This window comes from Parasteatoda tepidariorum, chromosome 1, assembly GCF_982258835.1.
Source record: "Parasteatoda tepidariorum strain Cologne lab strain chromosome 1, Ptep-v5.0, whole genome shotgun sequence".
In the NCBI taxonomy this organism is placed as follows: domain Eukaryota; kingdom Metazoa; phylum Arthropoda; class Arachnida; order Araneae; family Theridiidae; genus Parasteatoda; species Parasteatoda tepidariorum.
In genome coordinates this window covers 97,308,442-97,328,887 of record NC_141755.1, presented here as the reverse complement: position 1 = coordinate 97,328,887, position 20,446 = coordinate 97,308,442, and the positions used below count along the sequence as shown (strand labels likewise).

The 20,446-nt window shown below is 30.0% G+C and overlaps 2 protein-coding genes across 2 annotated transcripts; both read right to left on the bottom strand.

Moving 5' to 3' along the window:
• Positions 1–1,010: 1,010 nt before the first annotated feature.
• LOC147816622 (uncharacterized protein F54H12.2-like) lies at positions 1,011–2,441 on the bottom strand. The gene has a single exon (XM_087157088.1). The coding sequence runs from the start codon at positions 2,439–2,441 to the stop codon at positions 1,011–1,013; it is 1,431 nt and encodes a 476-aa protein (XP_087013214.1).
• Positions 2,442–5,052: 2,611 nt separating this feature from the next.
• Positions 5,053–7,026, bottom strand: LOC147816621 (uncharacterized). Its single transcript, XM_087169426.1, has 2 exons — positions 6,208–7,026; positions 5,053–5,927 (listed from the first exon to the last, which is right to left on the bottom strand). The coding sequence occupies exons 1-2, from the start codon at positions 6,250–6,252 to the stop codon at positions 5,061–5,063; spliced, it is 912 nt and encodes a 303-aa protein (XP_087025552.1). The 5' UTR covers positions 6,253–7,026; the 3' UTR covers positions 5,053–5,060.
• Positions 7,027–20,446: the final 13,420 nt, after the last annotated feature.

The window sequence follows — 20,446 nt, the reverse complement described above, 5'->3', positions numbered from 1 at the left end:
AACGAGGCTGGTACACAATCATTTTATCAGTCGGAGTTATACCTGTGCGCAGGCGCATATTATTGTTAGTATCCGGTTTTAAATCAACTAATAAATACCCATAAGGCTTTGAAGTTGCATCCTGATACACTTCTTGAAAAAACTTTACTTTTGCTGGATAGAGTTGTCTCCCCAAATGAGTGATTTGACTTTGATCTCTGAGATTTTTGAAAAGAATAAGATAATGAGAATTTAACGAAATTTCTCTCATTTCTCTTCCTTTATGAAAAATGTTCTGCACAATAAAAATGACGGAGACATTACGGTGATGACTATGTTTCGTAAATAATTGAGTTAATTTGGAATTGCTTCCTAATTCAGACATAAGATCATCTAGAATAATGAGTGCATTTGAAATATTATTTAAATCGGAGGGAACGCCCTCGTGAAATGTCACATTCGGTATGGTTTCAAACATGGATTGATAAGCTCCATAACACCAAACTACCGTTTGCGGAAAAGGTTTTATAATCTTAAATTCAATTATTCTTTTAACTAGCTGACTTTTACCACAGCCTGTTGGACCGGCCAGCACAGATGTAAATGGACTTTTTAGCATTGGAAACTCCATTGTTATTTAAGAAAAATCAAGCAGGAATATTAATTAAAAAATAAATAATATTAAAAAAACGGTATGTTAAGAAAAACACAACCTTTTTTAAAAATATAAATAATTTTATTGTTTGAAAGCAAAACGTACACCAAATTTCTTTTTGACAAATTGATACATAACAAAATCATTTTTTCTGTTTACATTGAGATGTCTTATAATGGATAACATAGAGTGATCGCGACAACGCTTATAAATGAAAAAAATACAATAGGCTCCACATACATTCGAAGTGAGAGATTGAAAAGAGATAGCATTCCAGCATGCATTAGAAATGTTAAATAATTTATATACATCAAGTCCAAAAAAATCAGGTGAATGTCCATAGGAGTCGGTATTTTTCCTTCACCCATGTATAGAGCTAACCAATGAGATCCTGGTCGAGTGGATTCATCCGTGTTGACGATAATAGCTTCATTTTCTTGCAATAAGGGTATCGCGTCTCTTGAATAAACACCTTTAAATCTGAATGCTGTAGCGGGATCTTTTGATAAAATGTCATAAATCTTTCTTCCATCCATTCTTTTTTAATTTCCAAAGTCGTATATCTTGATTTGTTTATTTCTATAATGTTTTCAAATTCGGCAAACACAATGACACACACTGTTTTGTCTAACGGTTTCTCAAATTTCATTTCCACTCTTAAATTACTGTGTTTTATTAGATTAAAATGCTCGCCGTCACATAAATCCGGTGATAAATCAAATGCATACAAAGTATAACCCTCACAAAATTCTTCTCTCGAAATAAAGTTACCTTTGTCACTTCTCATGTGTTCAGTGCTCATAAATAAATTTTGATAAGCTCTGATATACTGTTTTTGTGGAAAGTTGAGTTCTAGTGGATTATGAGGGACTGGTTGTCCATCTACGTAGACTGCGATGAAATTTAAATTAAAGTGTTTAAAATCGTATGGGTTTTTCTCAAATGTTCCGTGAAATGCATCATTTTCGACACACCCTATGATGAGTCGTTTAGGAATTTGTCCCACAAACACATTGTCTTGCACAAATGACATATTTCCTTTCGGAATGGAATATACTTTACAAAGGACTCGGTTGATAGGATATTTTGCAGTATCTTTTTCTAAAGCTTTTGCATGGCCTAGAATAACACCGGGGCTCACGCGTACTTTTCTTATTAAAAGAGAAATTCTATCTAATATAACTTTATAACCTGTTTTTCCAATCAAACAAAACTCTGGTTTACTGCGACTCAGTTTAATTTTTATATCCACCATATTTAATAATAACCTATTTTGGTGAAATAGATCACTATGAATACATCCAATCATATCCACACTTGAACTTAGTTTAAAGTATTCAGATTTTTTTTTAAGTCCATCGTTAGAATCCTTATAGTAAAGCTCTGCAGTCAATTGTGAAGTTTTGCTATCATATCCATGGTTTAAAAGCGTTTCAATATAGGCTCTATAAGGATAAGTATTGCTCGAATTCGATATAATGCGGTCGTTTAAAGATACATCCACTTGAGAAAACAAGGAGTGCAAAAATAAATTAACTGGGCCAATGTTATCATCCGCTGCCGTCAAATTGGTATTATCGTCTTTTAAAATTTTTGCTTGCACATGAAGTTGAGTCTGACTTAAATCAATAAATTCATCACCTGACCCAGAAATGTGAAATTCGACGGGACCGCCATCAAACACATTCGATAACGGGTGAAATTCAACCCACTGTCCGCTTTGAATAACTGTCTGTGTGCCAGGCATCTGAAACAATTCCAATTCAGATTTCACACATTCCGGGGAACCTTTTAAAACAAACGTCATGATGAGTCAAAAATATCACGACCTCTCGCTTTCTGTTTCTTTGATGAAATGATCTCTTTCTTAGACTTGCGCTTTCTTTTATACCGTCCACTACCCACCATGGACTGTATTTTTCCAAGTGCCTTATTGGCTAGATTTTTTCCCGATTCTTTTGCTCTTTTTTTAGCTGATGTTTTCAAATCCTCACCTGCTAAGACATCAGACATAACACGTGATCCGGTGACTAATGCTTCTTTTCCAACTGTTTTGGATCCTCGAACAATGTACGGTAACGCGGCTCTAAATAGTCGTCTAAATATACCGCCCAGACCATAACCTTTCTGATAGGATATACCACGATAATATGGCAAACCATTTCCCGATTGAGAGGAATAATGGTCTTCCAATTTCTTGGAGCAGCAGATATAAGGTACTTTCATCTTGACAGTTAAACTTGAAATGAAACATTTTTGGAAAAAGTTTGGGTATTTATAGAAAATGCCGCATTCGAAAATGCAATACGACCATCACTTTACCGCTTTCAAATGGAACAAAAGCACCTGAATTCAGTCTAAGTTCAACTTGAATTGTTTGAAATGAATGTCTCATTAAGGGTAAGTATTGAGGTCGATCATAATACTGACTGATTGTTTCTCCATCTTGTCCTTTGATTCGCACGATTCGCAATAAAGGAGCTTGGGTATCACCCACTACTTCAGGTGAAATAAGATCCGTGTAAACGTAGAAAACCGAAAATGTGGACCATGCATCAGCAACAAATTCACTTTTCATATTACCGGTGATAGTTGTATCAGAACGGAAACCTAACAATTCCCCTAACTTCTCTAAATGAAGACTGCAACCTTGAACTGCATTAATTTTAACTCGTTTCGTAGGTTTATTGTAACTTATTGTAAACCGACTGGGATTTTTAGGCAAAGCAAGTTGTATCGCTGAAACAATATCAAACATGGATTCATAACATCCCACATCAATTGTTTGCTTAACAGTCGAAACGATATTCCCATTACTAATCTTGTAATGAAAATAATTGTTAGTTTCATTGACGTTCAGCCAAGAATGGGGATATATGATTTCAGAGAGTCCCACTTCCCATTCACCTTTTAAATCCACTGGCATAGGTAATTGAGTTTTGAAATGAGAGATTTTGTTATCAGGAAAGAAACGCATCGAGCTATCGGAAGGTAACGTCACGTAGAAAGACATTTTTTAAAATGAACCTTTTAAGGAATGCGCTCTGCTATTTATACTTTTTGAACATCCGTCACCCAATCATTAAACTTATCCGAATAACCGAGAAACTTAACAAAATATTGCATCTTCCCATTCATTTTTTTCTTCTTAATGACTTTTTCAACTGGATAAAAACCAGAATTAACAACTTTTTGTAATTCTTCGGCATAAAAAGTACCTTCGATTGGCTCATTCATTAAATCTTTTAATTTATACACTATGGGATTTCGCGTGATTATTTTATATATGACGAATAATTCACGCGTCCAATTATTTTCATAACCTTTCTCAAATGTAAGTTTTGATTTACTAATACGAACTATGTCACCTAATTGAAAAACAGGTTTTTCATTATTTATCATATCCTTATATAAAGTATTCCATACTTGTTTCTGATTATCGATATTCACCGAAGTAGGTTCCATTTTTATACTTCGATGCTTAGTATGATTATAACTATGAACTAACTTTGAAATAACATTGATATATTTCTTTGTGTTAAATTCTGTAAAGTATTTCCACATCTTCCTTTTTAAAGTGCGATTAAATCTCTCCACGATACTTGATTTCGTTTCATTATTTGTAGTAAAAAAATGAACTCCTATCTTTTTAAGATATTGTTGCACAATCTTATTTGTAAATTCTGTTCCTTTATCTGACTGTAAATTTTCTGGTTTTCTTTCTTTAAAAATAGTTTTTAAAGCAGACAACATATTTTTGGCTGATTTGTCTTTTACAGGCACAGCCCAAGCAAATTTAGAGAAACAATCTATACACGTTAACAAATATTTATATCCATTATTAAATTTTGCTAATGATTGTAAATCGACCAAATCGATTTGAAATTGTTCATCTATACCACCAACAATCACTCGATTTCGCCTAAATTTATGTTTAACCGGTTTATGCAACGTATAAGAATCTTTAGTTTCTAACCATTTCTTAATGTCACTCTTCTTCACTCTACCTTTCACGGCATTATAAATTGCATCAACACCACCAAAACTTCCTGGGTGTTCAGGTTTCTTATAAACAGATGAAAGTAAACTATCCATAACAAAATTCTATCATAAGAAAAAGTTTTCCTATAAAGTTAATTTAGTAAAGAATTAAAATTTAAATCTATTGGTATGGAACAAAATACCACAAAAATTAATATTATCTCTTTTTTAAATAACAAACATCATGCAATAACTTTTAACAATAAAACTGTCTCTCACTGAAAAGACGTGAAAGAAAGAAAATTCATGCCTGCTGAAAAAGAAAATTTCACAATCCTCTGAAAAATGAAAAGTCAGTAAACACATGGAAAGAAAAAAACAAAAATGTTTAACAAACTAATTACATTTATTCAAACAAATATATTTAAATACTTAAAAAAAAAAATTAAAAATCATAACTACAAAAATCCTTCCTTGCAGCAGCAATGCATTCATCCAATCGAATATTTTTTAAATAGCTCTCACTTAAAAAGTCAATTAATGGTTCTTGGTCTGGGAACAACTTGTGATTATCAACAAGTTCTAGTTCAAAGTCTCTGGCTAATGCCACAACATTGAGATACATACAAGACTCATTAAAGTCTCTGATGGAGACTAAGTCAGAGATTTCAATCTCTTCGCCGCAAATTCGCATAGGTGGGCTAAGACCTTTCTTTTCACCTATGTGTTTGTATAACACTATGGCAAAACAACGATTCATATCACCCTCTGCTTCTTCATAGCGGGCACTGTTGGGTTTCTCCATTGGCAGTACACGTTTTGACACCATTTTAAAAGTTTTTAAAAAGTCTCTGTGCTTGTACTTCAAAGTTATGTAACTGGAGATCACATTTTCGTAAACTCTACGGATGGAGTGCCATTGGGCGTGGGTGATATCCAAGGGCCATTTATAAACTCGTCCACTACGGCATGTTGTCTCACGTGTCAAAGATATTCTTCCGTCTTCTGCCATGAGGAGGTAAAATTCTCTTTTGTTGTCTGGATTAACCGCCTCTAATCGCATGTTGATATCACAAATGTCGAATATTGAAGTGGGCGCATCATTAGAAAAACAAACATTGAATTGATCCGGCTGTAGCGTCAACCCAACAGTCGATGGGTAGTAATTATCTCCATATCTGTTGAATTTCCTTATGTGTATAGCAGCTTTAGTTTGGTACAAACTTGCTAAAATGAAGTAATTTTCTCCGATAGGGTAGAAGTGCTCAGGGTAGCTACCCTCTTGGAAAAGACCTTTCCTCTTTGGTACATCCTAAAAAATAAGAAAATAAATATTTTGAGTCACCAAGAAAAAACATTATTAATGATTGAACATTATTTTAAAAACTAATTCTAAGTAATATGAAAATCTAAAATACAGTTTAAGAGTAAAAAATATATGATTAAGTTTACAAATAGGTAAGTTAAGAAATAAGTAGTTAAAGAATTTAAAATTATGTTTAGCATGAAAATCTATTAACATTAAATAAATAAATTATTATTTTACATAAACAGTCATAAAATAAGAGTGAAGAAAAGTAATAAGTACTTACTTGAATTTCAACGTGCTTTCTTTTTAATGAAGAATTGGCTTCCATAACTAAAACAAACTTAAGAAATAATACTTTCACAAAGCAACAACACACACCAGAGCAAAGGAACTTGTGATAAACGGTGGGGGGAGAAGTTCAAAGTCCTCTCTAATCGTTGCCAAACACAAAAAAGTAACTCTAACAGCCAATGAGAAAAATAATAAGCAGTCACGTGATTCACAACTCAAAAGCATATGTGAAGGGAACTGAATTCAGCATACATACGTCACAGACCAAGACCTATCTTGCTATATCTTGTCAGAATGACTCACTGCCATCTATCAACAGTAGTTGTGACGTCACACGAAACCTAGTGATGCAGGATTGGTATCGTTGCCACCAAGAAAAAACGAAAACTACATTTAAAAAAATACCCCCCTACTATAGTACAGCAACCGGGCAGAAAGAAGCTCTCATAAGTGTTGCCACAGCAAGAAACTAATATTGAAATTACTATGTATTGCCACCCTCAAAAAAGTAATAAATGAAAATAATATTTAAAAAACGAAACTATATTAAAAACAGAAACCGAAACTAAAAATATATTAGGCTTAAGAAAAAAAGAAATAAGCTCCCCATGACGCTGCAGACGAAGTTTCGATTTAAGACGGGCAGACATAAGCACACGGGCAGAAATAAGCAACTTCCGGTTAATAGGCGGGCAGAAATAAGCAACTTCCGGTTTGGCAGAAATAAGCAACTTCCGGTTGGGGCAGAAATAATCTCCGGTTGACTTTGAGTGATGACGTCACTTCCGTAGCACGTACATCGGCTACTACTACTTATATATATATATATATATATATATATATATATATATATGTATTCATTATGGCATGAAAGGCCCCTACTAAATGTAGCACTAAATATTGAAAATCGAATTTCTAAATTCTACACTTCATTATTCTAAAATTAAAAAAAAATACTAAACTGTAAACTTGTTACTTTCTTTGAGAAGAAATGTTTTTAAAAACAATTGAACTGTTGAAACAAGTGATGGAATGACATATATCCTACATTGGATTAGTGAGATTTCAATAGTGTTTTTGTTTTGCTCCTCTGTTAGATATAAATTTGCTTTCGCCAGCTTGTATACTTATTTGTTTAATTTTTTATAAGGATTCTAAAAATACATACATAGGGTGTTAGGGTGGTCCTTACAGAACATCTTGCAAAATTCCTTCATTTAAGGTGGTCACTTCCCACTGCAGAATAATTGCGCTCGCATTGAAAATAATTTTTATAGAACATTTTCTGAAATGTGACAATACATACTAACAGGAAATTTTTTTTAGCGAGAAAGTATGGCATCTTTTTAATTAATTTTAAATGTGAGAGTTTATTAAAAAAAGTTCTTTGATTAGTATTCTTTTAAGAAATATATTCTAAGTATCATAAAAGATTTTTTTAACAGAAATTATAATAACAATAATAAAAAAATATTACAATTTTGTAGATAATCTTTTTCGAAAAAAATCTTCTGGTTAAACGTTCCTCTTAAAATCCCACTGGAACATAATGCTCAGAAAAATTATTCTCTTACAGCTTTGTTAAAAAGCTGCCAAACTGAACGGATGTAATGGACATATAGTGCTTTGGAAAAAAATATAAATATAATTCTAATGAAGATAAAATTTAAAATATAAACTACTTCAGAATAGTTAGAAGTATAAATTATCTTAATTAGAAGTATAAATTTAATATTTTATTATTAACTAGCTGATTCCCCGCTCTTCGTACGGGGTGAATAAAAGAATCAATTAATTTGTATTGAACAACACTACAAAATCATGTAGAAAACTAAAAAGCATATAACGACACAATTGAAGAGTTTAGTAAAAGAAGCACGTGGCATTTTTAAAGGTTTGTGAACATTTTTAAAGGTTGTGATATTTATGAACCAATAAAAATAGAATGAAATGATTGCGTCAGAGCCGGATTATACTTTTCGTAGGCCTTAGGCATAGCCGTTTTTGAGCCCTCCCCTCCTTCCCCCACTCCTCCCCTCTTTTCAAAATATATGCTAAAATTTTCTTGCATATTTTTTTTTACATTTTTATTAATATAGATTTTAATTTACAAATTTTTAACAATGAATCAAGATCGTTTGGCATCGCTCGCACTTATGTCTATTGAATACGACATTTTGCGTAGTTTGGAATTCGACAGCATAATACAAGTTTATTTTTCGTTGAATAATAAATTGTTCGTCGAATAATAAATAAGCATAATAAATTTTTTCGTTGAATCCAAAAATCGCAAAAAAGTAATATATTAGATCATAAAATTCTGCAAAATAATTTATTACCGAACAATATTATATTTTTATTTGTATCTTCATAATTTCGTGCAAAATGCACTTGTTGTTTTTAAAGCTAAATTATTTTTGTCAACAAGTTTTTTTCCCCCACGTTTTTCGTAGGCCCCTGAATTTCGTCGCCCCTAGGCACGTGCCTAGTGTGCCTATAGGTTAATCCGGCCCTGGATTGCGTCAATATGTATTTTCAAAGTATGCAGTGGTAAATAAAATAAAACGACGAATTATTAGCCCGTCTCCTAATAAATCGGTTATTAAATAGTTCGGGGTCCACTTCTTTTTTTCTTACCTCAACTTCCTATTATCACTTCTTTGAAAATGTCACTTACTTGGTTTTTTCACGAAGCTCTTCAACTAATAAAGCTAAAATAATTTTTGTTATTATTATTTGTTGTACTTCCCAGTGGCTTTATGTAGTTATATTAAGAATAAAAGAATAATTAAATATTAAAGAACATGTGTAATAAACTTTTTTTTTATTATTATTTTTAAATAGAGCTGTATAGTAGCAAACATGACACTTATTATCTTTTAAATATTAAAAGCAAAAACAGAATCCCCTACAGTTTAATTTATAACACTGATTATTGTTATTGAAAGAAACACATACACAAACCAACTCTTTATTTTATTAAAGATGTATTTATTCTAAACCGATTAAGGTTATTCATAAATTTTAAAAATGTTAAAGCAACAATGCAGTGGTGCTGCCATCTATTTAAAAATTAGTGAACCTTACTTTAAGTTTTAAAAAAAATAAAATGAATGAGTTTTACTAACTTAGAGCTGACTATATTTTTTGAAGAATTACATTTTACTAAAAATTACATTTATAATGTAATTTCTTGTTACCAGAACTGTCAGGGATTTTATTAGTTCAGTCTCTGCCAAATACGTACCGACCAGTCACAGCTGGATTAATTCAGTACTCTGCCGTAAGATACTATGGCTGTTGAAATATAGTATTCAAAAACAATTCGGCCGTTTCCGGGTTTTGAACAATATCGTTACAATTTCTAGCTTCTTTACATTCTTCCCGATAATTAAAGTAGTTAATTCTGTAGAATTTGGTTAGTCGTAACGCCCAAGAATATGGTCACTCGACTGAAACAATGCAATACAATACAATTTGAGAACCACAATAAAATACAATAAATACAGTTATAAAAAATAAATAAATAAATAAATAAAAAATAGCAATGACATTAGAGTACAGATGATTTCGTTACAATAAAGACAGCTAAAGTTCAAAGGCATTAAAAGAAGAACTCTTCGAAAGAGGACGGTTTAATGCTTAAAAACAATTAGAAAATGTATAATTGATAGCCAAATTACAACAAAATCAATTTAAAAATTAATCAAATTTGAAAATAAGTATATAAAGTAATAATTAAAATCAAAATATCCAGGATAATTCAGGATCCAATAAATAAAAAAGCAAAAGCACCAAAAATAAAAGCATCAGTGCCCAAAATCATTGAAAAGTTAATTCTGTAATTAACATTATTGAGTTATATTTTTTGGTCAGTAAAGCAGATTTAATCGAAAAATAATTAATTAACTATTTTAAAAGACATTAAGGAACAGTTTCACAATAAAAAAATGTTCAAAGGCTTAAAAATAAATTTTATAAGCGTTTGAAATAAAAATGAGATCAGTAGCGAATAGAGAGAAAAGAAAACGAAAAATAGAAGAAAAAAAGCCAGTGATTTAGAGGGGCTAATTTGGGTAAAATGCGTTTCCACGCGCGATGAAGAGTTGGTGAGGAACTAATGCCGGTAACAAGGGAATCCACACTCATAAATAAAACAAGATTCCCTGATATGACTGAGGTGGAAATAGTTTTGGCATTGACGAAATTAAATTTATACCCGAGATTTCAGTAACTAGCAACAATTGATGATAACTGACATATGCATCCTCAAGTCTAAATTCTGAAGGGTGTGAAAATTTATACTTAAGAAACACGATAGATAGGTCCGTTATCGATAATGCAAAAAATCAACAATTGCTGCACACTGTTGGAATAGAGAATGCTTAAATTATTTCCACCCAGTCACCACAGAAGCTCATCTCGATGCCCTGGAATCTTGTTTTATTCATATGAAAGTTGATTCCTTTGTTAACAATATTAGGTTCCTCAGCACGGCTCCATAGCGCATGCTTAGGAAATTTACCCTGATTTGTCCCCCTCAGTCACTGTGGTTTTTCTTAACCTGTTTTCCGACCTTTTTTTTCTCCCTCGGCTACTGTGGTTTTTTTTAGTTTTGCTTCTCACCTTTATTTTCCATTTTTCTTTGGTAACTTTTGATAACTTTTCTTTGGTAATTCCTCTCTCAAATCCTGCTAGCTGCCTCACCGTGGCGAGGGGGTGTCACTGGGCGGAATGGGTGCAGTACGTCGGGAGCTTAGCTCCTTGTAGGGTCACCCTAGGCGTGAAGGCCATTCCATTATGCCCAGCTAATGCTAGCGGGTGAAACTATGGAGCTAAATCAGTCTTCTACCATTAGTGCTCCAGGTCACTTTCGGCCAACAGAAGCTGTAACATTTCCCCTGTACCATGAGTTCAAGTTTTTATTTCTAATTGCTTTTTCTTTTCACTCACGTCTGGCTAGTTTTGAAAATGGGTGCCAATTTTCAAGCGCTTGAAAAATGTCGACTGTTATTTCTAATTTGTATGTAAACCTCATCTGTTTTTAGACTTTCTGGAAATTTTTGGACTTATGGATTTGGTCTAATTGGGATGGACCGCTTGGGGATTAGAAGCAAACAAACACAGTTTGTATATTTTTGAAGCGTGTGAAGTTTTTAATCAAGTAATTTCTTACCGCATCAGTTTCTTGGAATTATTATTTAACGTTAAAAATTTCTCCAAACAGAATTTGTAATGCTCTTCAATTTTAAGTTAATTAAATGTTTTTCTGTGAAGTATGTTAAACGTTTTTATGTTACCAATTTAGGTGAAAAAATATCTTAGACGAAAAAAAAAGTCTAAATATACCGTTACAGAACATAACATAACTCTTTAAAACTACAATATCTTAATGAAATCAATCTTTCTTGTTCCCTTTCTATCTTTTGAATACAGATAACTTCTTGGAATAGAATTATTTTTAATTTCGAACATAGAATGCTTTAAATAATGCTAAACAATAAAACTCAATAAATTGTTTTATAACTGGCCATCTTGTTTTCAACAAAAACGATTTGAAACTTTCAAAACATTTTCCTTGTTTGATATGAAAAAAATAGAGTAAAAAAAGGGATACATTGAACTTGGTTGTATAGTATCGTTTTCATGGCTCATTCAAGAATCGATAAATAATTGCCGATCAAACGATAATTTAAAACTGGATTTTACTTAAAAGAATAACTAAAATAAAGGTTGATCAAAAATAACCTTTACTTTCACTCTTCTTAAAGGTATTGAGGTCAGAAAAAAAAGAGATAATTTTGTTAATGAACTTTTCCTTTCTTAATCAGTAAAGAACATCATATAATTATTTATTCGAAATTTAGATAATATCAAAATGGCTTCGTTCGTTGCGGTTGATGAGTTTTATGGCGGGCAATTGAATAGTATGTATGAACGTATGCCTTGCATGTATACACATAACAAAGCAGAAGTAATTTCGATTTTAAAAGTTAGTCAATCAGATTGAAGAAAATTGTATGGGTTAAAGCAAGCATGGAAAGGTATAGCTGATAAATTTATAATTTTTTATTTATTTTATAAACCAACACACGGTTTGGTGCTTGTAAAATTGGAAAAATTGATACTTACTGCTCCGGCATTTGTGATTTTTTTATGATATTTTTTTATGTATATTAGGACATTCCTTTATTTGTAAATTTTGGACATTCAAATTAGCCTTTCAGTGAAAAATGTGGTTGTTGTAAGGCAGGGGAGGTGAACCTTTATTCATCAACGTGCCATTTTTTTCTAAAAAAATTGTTTAATTTGGTCATAGACGTGCCGTCAAACAATTTTGACTTCGTGATTATTAGAAAATAATAACGCTAAATACTATCAACTCAAAACTCTTTATTTACTATGAAAAAGAATACTTTTCACAATGTCTCAGTTATACGCGTAATTCAACTTAAAGTAACATCAGTGTGACTTCTGTTCTTGCAGATTAGATGACAAATAACTTATATTAGGTTGTAAGATATTATTTTAGACTGGTCTGTTAATTTTATTTTGCTAGTTATTTATTGTTAGCTTGTTTTTTATGGTAATTAATTGTTTTTTGGCATTAATTGTAATTTTTTTGCTAATAATTGTTTTTTTTTATGTTTGTTTTTGTGAATTTTAATTTAATTGGTAAATTACTTCGTGATCGGTGGCGTGCCCAAAATATTATGTGGAGTGCCATAAATGGCACGCTTGCCATTGGTTCGCCATCCCTGTTGTAGGGTGACGTAAATACCACTATAAATATTAAATACCGATTCACTACTACATATATAAGACATGCTTACAAAATAGTGTTTTGGTGTTTGATATTTATAGTGGTAGTTGCGCCACATTAGTTTCTTAACAAATGATATCTATATTAAAATTATAGAAGTAAACAATATACCACTCAGGAAAATTACTAAAAGTTCATAAGAAATTTAAATTTCACTTTCCTAAGTTATTTTTCTTAGAGTCAATTATCAATGCAACAGATTATAGCTGTACTAGGTTATCAATGTTTTTTGGTTTATTGATGTACTATTAGTAGTAAATAACATTATTTCTGAGTCGGTCAAGGATGCATTTTAAAATAAACGAGAAAAGAATAAAATAACTCTTCTTAATGAGGGGTAAAAATAGTTTTCTAATATGACAGTTTATATTTTAAATAGATTTTTCACACAAGTCGAATATACAGCTCTTTATTTTGAATTAATGCAATGTGTTCGTAAGGCCATGGTGCACTTTTGATTGGCCAATGATCAAAAGTGTACCATGACTTTACGGACACACTATATTTATGGGTTCCAAAATATTAATTATGAACTGTTAAAATTATTTATTCAAGACAGTACTTTTCAGATTAAAATTAATTTCAAGTTTAATTTTACTTGATTTTTAATATATTACAGGGATTAAATACTCAGTTTTATAACTTGTTTATGATTGTTTAAAAAAATATCCACTCAAAAAATTATTATATTGAGAGATAATTTTTACCTGGTGAGCTCAAAATTAGGCTTAGTAAACTTATTTAGCAAATTTATATTGCCAGTTCTCTTTCCTGTTGATAGTATATTTAATAAGAATACTGAAAATAAATACTCTGAAAGATTTTAAAATATAACAACTTTTAATTATTGAATGACCTAATTTATGTATATAGTTATAGACATAAAAAGTATAAACTATTAGTAGAAAATGCTTAATTTCAATACTAAAAATTTCCTAACTTAAAATTTTTATTTAAAAATATTCCATAATTCCATTTTTTTATACAATTTCACTATTGCTATTTATACTTTTAATTATTATTACCTATTATTGTTTTTTTTAAATGTATTCATCAATATTTAACTCCTTTTTAAATTATCTGAATATCATTAAACGCATAACATCTAAAGTATTCTAAAATTTTTCGTGCAACTATTTTTTAAATTTTTGACGTACAGTTCACTAAAAAAAAAACCGGATGACCAGAATAACTTTTGATCTAATGATCGGATCTTCACATTCTAGGACTCATTCTTAATGGTTTGATCTCAAATATGCTAAACAATTAGTGCAGACGATATTTTTAGTTACGAAATCGGGCATAAAGACATACTTTTACTGAATAAACATACCTGTTTTTCAACGAATCCGGTTTTCTGACTCCCAAAATAAAGGGGGTAGTTTGGTTAAGGGAGCGATCCAAAGTTTGGACACCTTAATGTTAATTTTACTTTTTGCGTATTTCGTATATCTCGAGAACTTTTTGAGTGAATTGAAACATTTTGCACACAATTATAAAATTAGTTTATCCAAACATAATTCCATGCTGAAAATAAATTTAAGTATATATTTATTATTTTTTATTATTTTATTTAATAATGGTCGAAAATTTTTGAACTGTAAGGTATGCAATTTCTTGCATCATTTTAAGGAATGTGATTTTACATGGTAAAATATAAACTTATTGCGATATCGGCAGAAAAGTTCATGAAAAATTGAATTTCAAAAAAGTCAGATACATAAAATTCGATTGCTCATACCCTATTTCTCATACCTAATAATGATTTCGTAACTCAAAACCTCGTCTGCATTTATTAATTAGCATATTTATGGTCAACTCCTTGAACCTTTAAGATTGAATACTAGAACGTGAAAATCTGATCATCACACCAAAAGTTATTCAGGGTGGTTCGTTTTTTTTTCGCAATGTACATCATTAAAAAAGTACAGGAAAATAAATTATCACAGAAAAAATGCAATCTAAGTTTCATTGCAAGGAATAAACTGCGCAATAGCTTTGCTCACGTTCTTATTAAAATAGAAGCATGAGCTTTATCTGATTTGAAAGATTAATTCTACTATTCTCAAGTAACAAAATATAAATTTAAGTAACAAAAAATTCTCAAAATTTTTTATTTTAATCTTTTTTTTCTTTTATTTAAAAAATTCGAATTGGCTTGGGCATTGCCCTTGGGCATCCAAACATCTCCACACGCTACTGAGAACTATTGACCTAAATATTACACATAAGAATCTATAAAGCTAAAATGACTCCACTTTTGGCATTTAAGTAATATACGGGGTGCTCCATAAATTTTGGCATAAACTGTAAGTGGAGATCAAAAAGACACATCAAAAAGATTGTGAATTGCTTAGCAACTAGTGTCCGGAAACATCATGTCGTAAGCCGCTCGAGGCAGCTCCCCAATATGAACTGGTTCGTCTTGCACACTTGAAACGGTACTTCAGCTAAATTATCTCCATTTTTAGATAGCATTAAATTCTCTTGTCAAAACTTACATAAATAGGTTACATAATCTTGTAATTTGGCGTCCAATCTGATGAACCAAGTTATTCGCTAACTCATTACATATATAGAATATAATAATCGTACCGTCTCTATTTGAATACAATTTATGGCAATAATTATTGGAAAAAAAAACATAAAGTTTAGAATATTTAGCTATTAATCTTATTCTAAGAACAACCAGTTCACGTTCAGGAGACGCCTCTAACGGTGTAGGACGATATTTTCGGACATAGGTTGCTATGCAATTCTCCATCCTTTTGATATGCCGTACCTTCCCTTAAAGTTTGTCCTAATATTTATGAAACTTATCTTAGTTTAGCAAAAGTTAAATTCAAATTAATTTTTTTTATCTTTTTTAATTATTAGTAGTCATTAGTTCTAGTTAATCCATAGTAGCCTAACTAATTAGTAATTTAAAACCTATAAGACCTATAAGAATGTGGAAAGTCCAGAAATAATTTTTCCCAACAACACTATAATTTACAACACTAGAGAAAGTGTTAAACAAGTGTTAAACATTAGACGAGGAAATAAGAAAAATTGTGTAATAGTGAGCAAAATATATAATAAATCATTATCTAAAGGAAATATTTGAAACATTTCTTCGCGTGTAGATTTTAATTCCAATACAGTTCATAAATGCACACTTCGCTAAAACTATCCATTTTGATTGTCATACGTAAACGATTTTCTTCCGTTTTATTCGATGAAAACAATTATTTTGATTACACAAATTATTTATATTGGATAAAGCAAATATCGTTTGCAAAACTAGCAGGAAGTAGTTCCGTAGTTGAATATGACAATGATCGTCCATGATATTATTACCTCTTAAAAAATCTTTAAATTTAAGCCGTTGTTCTTCGAAAATTCACAGATCGTCTAAACACTTTAAGAAGATTATCACAAACATCATACAAGTTAATGAACCGTAACCACGGAGTGTGCTGATGATATGTATTTATAGTAGGAAATAGTTTTTGTCGGTTATTTCTGCGTCTGTCCCCCATCATAATAATAGATTATTATTTGATTTTTCCTTTTGCAAATATTTGTCTTATTTAAATTTACACTTATTTCCAGATCATTATTTAGTTAAAAAGATATTTTCTTTTGAGGAAAAGAACGGAGAGTATTTTTTATCAGATTGTTATGAAAGATAACGATATTTTAGAATTTATCGAAATAAACAGATACTATTTTCAATTTTTCCGTTGCTATGTAAATTGATGCTTTGCATTTTTTAATATTTAATGCAATCTGAAATTTTAATGCAATCATAGTTTTAAGAAGTTTGCAATTTATGTATTGAATTTTTATTAGTTAAAAAAATTTAGTTGACTTTGTGTTTCATATTTCAATTTACACATTATTCAGTGTAACACTGCCTTCAGATTCTAATGTTTCTGTAACAAATTAATTTTTTATTCTGGCCTTCTCACACGAGTTTTTATGTTTTTTTCAAAAATTCGAGATAATTTATTTTTTACTAAATTATTTTTATTTTTTTCTTTAATATTTTATTAGTGGCGCAAGTATTCACTGTTAATAAACATAATAATTTTTTTTTATATTTTCAATTTCAAGTCAAAAGTAGTTTTTTATAATGTCCCGAAAAAAAATTTAAGATGTTTTTTAATTAATAAATTAAATAACTTGTATTCAGCAAATAGTTTCGTAAATACCGTTATAAGATTTCTTTTTTTCTTGGAATCTAACATAATATTGATTTTGTCAGTTTTTTGAAATTATGCATTGCGTTTTAAGAACTTTTCAATTTCTTCATAGATAACCTATGAATATTTAGGCTAGACCTTTTAGTGTTTTTCCACTTGCTTTCATTCTATTTAGTATTCATATACAAAATACTATTGAAAAACAGTGACTTAGGCTAATGGTTTAAAATAAAAATCTTAACTTATTTTCGCAAAAACTTATGCAGATATATGGGTGATTCTTTTTAAACATGACAATTCGGACCAAAAAAATTCTTCAAATTTAAAGTCTTCAAAATAATCTAAAATTTCTTTTTGTGTACTTCCTTAGTTACACTTATTAATATCTTACAGACAACAGTGTAGTTTATTGACATTTGCTCGAGAAAAAAAAATAAAATAGAAATTCACCAATTCTAGAATGCTAGGAAAATGACATATTAGCTTAGAAGTTTAAAAAACAGTCATTTTAAGTTAATAGTAAGTAACTCAACTTAAGCCTTTATGTTAGATGGACCATAAATTGCTTAAATTAATTCGTTTTATCCACTGTGGAAAGAAACAAAATTTTTTTTGTTGCTGATATGTACAGAATAAAATTGTGTATAATGATTAATCATTAAATAAATAAATAACTTTGATTACATCCAAGCATATCACAATCATACATAAACTTGGTATTAGGTTAATATTTGCTTTCCCTCCTTACAGTATTAGCAGCTAAAAAAATTTCTGGTAACACTTCAATGTCTTGGCATTCATAAGCCAGGAAAATGACAGTCAGGATAATGACAAATTCACCATTATATAGCATATAACTTTACTTTAATTTCATATTTTGGCCGAAGACGTTTATATTCTGCAGAAAACAACAGGATTTTTAAAATAACTCAGATAAATCTATGTAGTTTATGTTAATAATGATTTCAGGAAGCCAGGAAAATGACAACACAAAAACCTACTCACCTTGAAAAATTTTTTGAAATAGATTTTGAACCAGAAAATTGGTTCTTTATTCATGCAACAAGACATGTTCATATAGGAGGGTATCTAATCAATCTATTAACATAAGATATTGATTGCTGGCTCTATCTATTTTGGTTATAAACCACTAAATAAAAGTAACCAGGAAAATGACAGATTTTCTTGGGACAAACAAATTATTGACAGAAAAAATTATTTTAAACGAAATTTTTGTAAATAATACCCTCTGCGTATATTCTAGAAATGCTTACACCGGTTGAGATCAAAAAAATTAGATATTGAAACATTTATGGAAAGTTTTGAAGCTAGTTATTATTGGAAACATTGTTTGGGACATGCCAGAAACATGAAATTTTGAAGTTATAAATTTTATAACTATACAAAGCAGTCAATGATAGTGCAAAGTCATTTTAAAATGCTAACAGCAATGTTATTTATGAATTTTTTTAAAAAATAGTTCTTTTAGTATTATAGTATTAGATCTTGGAGCAAGGAACAGTGAATTGTCATATTTCGTGAGAATCCCCCATATATATTTTAACAAAGCTATTACTATCAGCACTTCACCAGGATTATAAAATTTTCTTTATGAAATCATAGCTGGAATCCTTTTCAAACTTTCTCAACCGTATCTTCAAAAGCAGTTCTGGAATCGAGGTTATTTGGCACACGATTACAAGTTAAAACAACGGAAATAGACAAAGTATAAACTTCAAAGTGCTCTCTGTTTACATTATGAACTGAATTTAAGTTAACTATAAGCATTCGCCTTAGAACTTTTACTTGTCTACACGAAACTTTAATTACGCGTGATTTCTTGTCGACGAAATATGTCGCTGATTATCTTTCATCACGTAAGACAATTTTTAGACAATCGTCCGTCTATCAGTTTTAAGTCAGAAAATCACTTTTAAACAATAGAATGTTCAAGTTGGTGACAATTCTTACTGTAATTTCTCAACTATTTAACATCACAGTCAATAATAATAAAGAAAGTACTTGTTCTTTTCGTGCTACTTAATATATGGAACAAACGTTTATTTCGTTTTGTCGAACATAAATGTGGCAACATTTCAAAATGGTGATTTTCACTCTAAGTTATATGTTGGAATTTAAAAGTTTATGCTAAATTGCGCCATAAAATATTCGAATACAAAATTTATATATATATTTTGTATATTAGTTATATTTATCAATCTTTTTCTGGAAGTTTAAAAAAATATTTTTACATGAATGCATAAATCATATACATAAATAAAATCTTTAAATAATATACATAAATTTTATGCATGTAAAATAAGCATTTTTTATTCATGCATGATAAGTATTTTGGTTCGCCAAAGCGCAAGAAAATTCAACTAGTTTTTAAAAATTTTCTTTATTAAAATTAATTATTTTTTATTTTATTTTATTTTTATGTGTTTAATAAAATAAACAAAGAAAATAAATAAAAAGGTAGCGAAGATTCAATATTTTTGGCAACTTTTCATTTGGCGACTTTTTGCTTAAAAAATGCCGTATTTTTTATTCGTATAAAAATGGGCCATTAAGGGTTAAACATTTAAATTGTTCATAATAATTAAAATTTTTATGATTAACCTTTTGTGATCTTATTTTGATGATACTACAAGAAAAAGCAGAGATACAACCTCGAAAGGTTAATAGTTGTAACTATAAGTAGTGTTCTTAACCTTTTGTATATCTTCTTACATGTTTACACTTGAAGTTGTAATTTTACATTTACAAGTTTGTATTTTTAAAATTTTTTTAAATTAATGTTTCAATATGTCAACCTTTATAACTTACATTTACAAATTTGTATTTATTAGAAATTTAAAAAACCAATAATTATTACAATAACGAATTTATATTTACAACTTTGCAATTTTAGAAGTTAATTTTTTACAATGGATCATTAAATTTTCATTTTATCATTTAGGATTTCAAATTTATTTAATTTATATGAAGTAACAACATTAATTGCTGCATACGCATAGGAAGCACACTTTGCACCACATTAATTTCAAAAATATGCTGGAATTTATAATTTTAACATTAAAAAGTTTCGTTTTCTCTATTCCCTCTTTGTAACAGAAAACTGAATTTTCCTATTTTATAGTTGGGATATTTAGTGTTTAGAAGAACTTAGCGACAACTCATTATTATCATGCTGTTTCGAAACATGATTTCATTGTTTT